Below are 5,282 nucleotides of genomic sequence, written 5' to 3'. Positions count from 1 at the left end.
TCGGCATTCTTTAGTGCCTGTAATATATAGGTGTTGTTAAACAGTAGAATTCTACTTGCGGTTTATCTAATACTGGAATTCTGCATAAGCAGGTCTGTGGGACCTCTTCCTTCTGGGATTATCCTTCACTCATACCTCGGTTCAGCCGAAATGGTTCCTGAATTTGCCAAGTTTGGCGCATATTTCTCGTTCTCGGGTTTTCTTATGTCCATGAGCGAGAAAAAGGCGAAGAAGATGTTGAAAGCGGTAAGCTTTTCCTAATTTCTATACCCTACAGTTGCAGAAAATGGATTCTTAAGTTTACTTTCTACAGGTTCCTTCCGACAGGATCTTACTGGAGACAGATGCACCAGATGCACTGCCAAAGGCGGAGTTAGGTTCTCTGTATTTTGTGGACGGAGATCCTTCTCTACCCGAAAATGTCCGCTCCAAAGACAAGAATTCAGTTCCGGGCCCTGATTCTGCTTCAAGTGATCAGTCAAATGTGTCTAACGAGTTTATGAATTTGCCAAAGGAGACTCTCAACCACCCTGCAAACATTCATATTGTACGTTACCTTCTTCTGATCGTTCATGTCTTGCTCTTTGCTTCGTATAGTCTTATTACCTTTTTATAGTTCCTTAACTCGAATTCTACGGACGGATGCCATTAGAATGAAATGATATTTGGAGTAAATCCCATTACATCTATGCGGATACTAAACTCGTCCTTGGCTGCATTCACACATGTTTTAGCCGAAATCGTGGATTACGAGACTGTTATAAAAAACGTTGGCAGGTACTCGGATATGTGGCGAAGTTATTGGAGATGGAGAAGGAAGAACTGGCGAAGCTAAGCTTCCAGAATGCTGTAAGGTTATTCTCTTATGGTTCAAAATTGCCTTCAGACAGGTAAATAGTTGTGATTGCTGTCTCAGCATGAAATGATCTTATTTATAATAATAATAGTATTGATATAAAATTTAATGAATTTTTTGTCTGTTTTTGGCTGTTGTCTCAGGTGATGTTTGAGCTACGACATGCCTCGTGAGTTGCTTTCATCGAAATGTGTAAACTTGTTGGCGACAGCTTACGTGGTGAATAAATTAGACTGCATGAGGACTTCACTTGCATACAAAGAGATGTAATAACGTGGACCCACTCTTGTTCTACGTAACTTAGATATCTTCACGCGAGCAGTAGCTGTCACAGTGACAAGGTTAAGTTTCTGATCGATTCAGGGGCACTCCTGTAGACCAAGGAATGAACATGTGCATTTATACTTCTAAACTATAATACCCGAAGCTTAGCGCTTCAAATATAGAATGATTTCTGTATTTTTTGTAAAAAAAATAAAAATTTTAAGATCTTGGGCATGTGCAATTGCTTTACAATTCGACTCACAAAGTCAACGCTGTGTTAAAACGTCGTGCATATATATGTACGAGGATGTAGTAGTCGAGCAAATCCATTACATCGGGTTTGAAGTTTTAGTTGTAAAATTCTCTCTCTCTCCCCCTCTCCGTCTCTGTGGCATGGCAAACAGAGAAAAGAAGATGAAGCTGTTCGACGCGCACTGCCACCTCCAAGACCCGAGGATCATCAACGAAGCCGGTCAGCTCATCTCCGAAGCCGTAGCTTCAGGAGTTTATGCTTTTGCCGTCAATGGAACGTCTGAGGTAGCTTTAGTTGTAATAATCTTTCTATGTTTTTTTTACAAGTTTTTTCAGATTTTGATTGATGACGTTTTCCTTTTGCTTTTGTTGCTAACAGAAAGACTGGGATTTGGTCAAAGAGATGGGAGAGGAATACCCTTCTGTTATTCCATGCTTCGGTCTTCATCCATGGTATGTACTGTAGTGTAGCGTATGTGAGTTCGACGATTTTGTGTAAGTATATGTCTGGATGTGACTTTGTACATGCAGAGTTTGTTCTACTTGTAATGATGATTCAGTCTCTTATTCAATATATCATGCGTTCAAACCATGGCTTTTAGGATGTATGTATGTGATTCAGACCCCTTTGACAATAACCAGAGTTACCCAAACTTGGGTAGTTCAACCACTGAAACGGGGGACGCAAAGTGTTTGGACCCCTTATTGGTTCGATAAATTGAAGAATTATTGTTGGGATTGGCTTTGAAATCTGGTTTCAGGTTCATCGTGAATAGGACCCCTTGTTGGTTCGATACATTGAAGAATTTCTTTGAAACCACTCCCACTGCTGCAGTTGGAGAAGTCTCTCTCTCTCTCTCTCTCTCTCTGAGATATCTTAAAGATTATATATTTTTGTTATCTAACACATGATGTTCACAGAAGAGCTTTCATTATGATTTCAATATCAACTACGAGCAAACTTTGTAGAGATCACTAAGCCAGTTTCATGCTTAAATGCTTACACGCCTTTTTCTCGCACTCTTTTTTGTCAGATCGGTTTGGACAAAAGTCCAAATGCAGGGGAGATTGATTTCTCAGACCAGGTTTCAGAAATTAGCATCTTTTGTTTCTGTCAAAATCATTTCTGTACCTTGTAGATGCATTGAACATCGAAATTTTATCTATCTTTGGCAATCCTTTTTCACGTTTTAAAGTACTCTGTTTCAGGTGGTAGTGTTTCGGCCACAGCTTGAACTTGCGAAGGAATTGAAAAAACCTGTGGCTGTTCATTGTCTCGATGCCTTTGACGATCTGATCGAGATAATGAAGTATGATGTTTTCTAATGCTTTTAGGACCCTATACATCTTTCTTCATATTTTCCTAGAAAAGCGAGGGTAATTCATTGTTGAGCTAGAATTTATGCCCTCGTGTAATATCGATATAATACCTGAATCTTATGCATACACAGGTCTGTGGGGCCGTTCCCTAGCGGAGTTATCCTTCACTCATACGCTGGTTCTGCCGAGATTGTCCCTCAACTCGCCGAGTTAGGCTCATATTTTTCTTTCTCTGGATGGCTTACTTACACGAGCAAGGAGAAGGCGAAGGAGATAGTGAAAGCCGTTAAGTTTCTGCAATATTCTCCTCTATATGTTACTATCGTGTGTTTGTAGGGAACGGAGTTTTAAAATTGTACGATTATTCCAGGTTCCTTCCGATAGGATCTTATTGGAAACTGATTGCCCGGATGGGCTGCCAAAGGTGGGAGATCCTTCTTCTCTACAAGGACACGTCTTCCTGAAAGACGGGAATTCTGCCCCAAAGGAAACCATCAACGTGCCTGAAAACATTCATATCGTGAGTTACTGCCTCATTCATATTGGTATCTCCTTTGGATTTGAAACGTGATGATGCGGAATGAGCTAGAGATCTTCTACAATGCCCGTCCTTTAGACCGATCATCTTTTTCAATCGTTTGAAGGATAAAACAATGATGAAAACGGTATGATGACAGGTACTTGACTATGTTGCAAACTTGCTGGAAATGGAGAAAGAAGAACTCGCGAAGCTCAGCTACCGTAACGCTGTTCGGTTATTCTCTTATGCAGGTTCTAAACTGCCTTCAGACAGGTAATAGATTACACATTACATTACAACTCTCTGTGCATACAGAAAGTAAAATCATCTTCTCAAGTGTTGTCTTATTTTTCCTTCTGTTACAGAGATCTGATGAAATTGTTTCTCTGTTTTTATTTAGGTGATGATGATGAACCTCTTGATGTGTTTGGAATACAGACAAAGAGATATGCCTCAAGTGTTGGTCTTTTTCCTTCCGTTATGTTAAAAATGTGTTGTTGTGAAACTATACTAAAGTTGTAATGATGTTGTGTATTTTATCTCTACTTGTTAATAATAAATCTCGAGGAAGATTTGTCTGTTGTTTCTTTTTTAACTTTCAACGTCGATAATATAATCAGCAATGTTGACATTTACATTTTCTCTGAGAATCCCACAATATCCTAACTGATCTTCCTACATTCTGGGAACTGGGAAGTAACCTTACCTCTTCCTCTAACGTCTCTTTTACTTTAGATTTTCCTCAAAGCCAAATCCATTCCACAAAAGTCGGTAAAAAAACTGGAGAAGATTTCGTTTTTCTACTCTTTCAGGTTTTTTCCTTGTAGCAAATCGTTCTAAAGCCACACCGTTTTCATTGTCATCTACATGGTCGCTCTTCTTCCTCTTTTTCTGTTTCTGCAGATTTCATGAACCGGAAAGCATTTTGTTAGTATCACACCAAAAAACCGCTCACTGGTTTCGGATTTTTGAATCTGTCACCGTTCTCCGGGTAATCGAAAGGCTGTTGCAGGATGTCAGATAAACATACGAACGATGCATCAAACAGGTAAAGATTCATTTGATTTCTTCAGTTCAGATTATCATTTCGATTGACCCGGAAATAGTTTCTGACGTTATTTTCGTCGTCGTCTTGAAGAATCTCCAAGCCGGTCTCGTCCTCCTCCGATCTCCAGCTCTACGTGAAGGGAGAGCCTTTTAATCTTCACAAAGTGAGCCCTTTTTTTTTAAACCCTCAAGAAACTTATCACAATAACAAAACTTTTGGGTTCTGATTCATTGGACGGCTCTGTGTCAGGAAACTTTAGCCAAAAAATCAGCTAAAATCACGGAATTGATCGAGAGAAATGCGCTTGAAGAACTCAATCGGCTGCTCAGAGAGGTAGATGCTGACTCCGGAACGTTTGAGCTTGTTGCCAGGTTCTGCTATGGCTATGAAGTTCAGCTTTCTTCTGACAACATCGTACCTGTCATCTGCCTTTCCTATTATCTGGGGATGAGCGACGATCACAGTTCGAATAACTTGTTGAACAAGGCGGCAACGTTCTTGGAGGAAAGAGTGCTTCCGAGCTGGAACGAGACTTTGAAAGCACTTCGTGCCTCAGAGAAGATTCTGAACCAAGTAGAGGAAATCGGACTTCTGAACGCGTTCTTGGATTCTCTCGTCGAAAAGGCTGTGAAGGAGCCAAGACTTTTGGGGGAACCAATCAGAATCAAGAACAACAGCAATGGAACTGGAGAAGACAACGAGGGCGATGACGATTATATAAGGCCTAACGCGAGAAGACGACTGTTTGTTCTCGATTGCAAATCAGAAGATCTGATCACGATCCCGCTTCAGTTGTATGAACCATTGATCCACGCAATGGAATCCCAGAAAGTTCCCTTGGAAAATCTTGTTTCTTCCATCTGCAAATTCGCAAAGAGATGGGTTTTCGAGGAATTTTCAGGGGACAAAATCGTTTCACTTCACAAGAGAGAGTGCCAGAGAAATGCACTCGAAGCCGTGGAGCAGCTTCTGCCTCACCAGAGAGGACTCGTCCCTTGTACCTTTTTATTCGAACTGCTGAA

The 5,282-nt window shown here is 40.6% G+C and overlaps 3 protein-coding genes across 4 annotated transcripts in view; all 3 read left to right on the top strand.

Moving 5' to 3' along the window:
- Positions 1 to 1,354, top strand: part of LOC104802901 (uncharacterized metal-dependent hydrolase YabD) — a 2,964-nt gene extending 1,610 nt beyond the window's left edge. For both annotated transcript variants that reach the window (XM_010526722.2, XM_010526720.2), the window contains 4 exons: positions 93 to 246; positions 314 to 547; positions 778 to 890; positions 1,000 to 1,354. In XM_010526722.2, coding sequence (XP_010525024.1) covers positions 93 to 246; positions 314 to 547; positions 778 to 890; positions 1,000 to 1,003 — 505 coding nt within the window. In that variant the 3' untranslated portion in view covers positions 1,004 to 1,354. The remainder of the gene's footprint in view (positions 1 to 92; positions 247 to 313; positions 548 to 777; positions 891 to 999) is intronic.
- LOC104802900 (uncharacterized metal-dependent hydrolase YabD) lies at positions 1,109 to 3,790 on the top strand. The gene is made up of 10 exons (XM_010526718.2): positions 1,109 to 1,197; positions 1,525 to 1,657; positions 1,752 to 1,825; positions 2,134 to 2,215; positions 2,407 to 2,457; positions 2,582 to 2,682; positions 2,824 to 2,977; positions 3,063 to 3,212; positions 3,370 to 3,485; positions 3,613 to 3,790. Exons 2-10 carry the CDS (start codon positions 1,535 to 1,537, stop codon positions 3,614 to 3,616), a joined length of 855 nt encoding a protein of 284 aa, XP_010525020.2. The 5' UTR covers positions 1,109 to 1,197; positions 1,525 to 1,534; the 3' UTR covers positions 3,617 to 3,790.
- A 50-nt stretch (positions 3,791 to 3,840) lies between these two features.
- The window catches only part of LOC104802899 (BTB/POZ domain-containing protein At3g03510), a 2,344-nt gene continuing 902 nt past the window's right edge, over positions 3,841 to 5,282 (top strand). Inside the window, 3 exon segments of the mRNA XM_010526716.2 lie at positions 3,841 to 4,260; positions 4,351 to 4,423; positions 4,510 to 5,282. The exon segment at positions 4,510 to 5,282 is cut by the window's right edge and continues 7 nt beyond it. Coding sequence (XP_010525018.1) covers positions 4,226 to 4,260; positions 4,351 to 4,423; positions 4,510 to 5,282 — 881 coding nt within the window. The 5' untranslated portion in view covers positions 3,841 to 4,225.

This window comes from Tarenaya hassleriana, unplaced genomic scaffold, assembly GCF_000463585.1.
Source record: "Tarenaya hassleriana unplaced genomic scaffold, ASM46358v1 Cleome8, whole genome shotgun sequence".
Taxonomy (NCBI): domain Eukaryota; kingdom Viridiplantae; phylum Streptophyta; class Magnoliopsida; order Brassicales; family Cleomaceae; genus Tarenaya; species Tarenaya hassleriana.
Note: the sequence above shows the minus strand (reverse complement) of the source record. Positions and strands in the feature narration are given on the sequence as shown.

Excerpts from the sequence above, each read along its gene's own strand:
- LOC104802900 (XM_010526718.2), top strand. The coding sequence starts at position 1,535 with ATGAAGCTGTTCGACGCGCACTGCCACCTCCAAGACCCGAGGATCATC. Across the intron at positions 2,978-3,062 it reads CGAAGGAGATAGTGAAAGCC|GTTCCTTCCGATAGGATCTT; the intron begins GTTAAGTTTCTG and ends CGATTATTCCAG. Across the intron at positions 3,213-3,369 it reads TGCCTGAAAACATTCATATC|GTACTTGACTATGTTGCAAA; the intron begins GTGAGTTACTGC and ends GTATGATGACAG.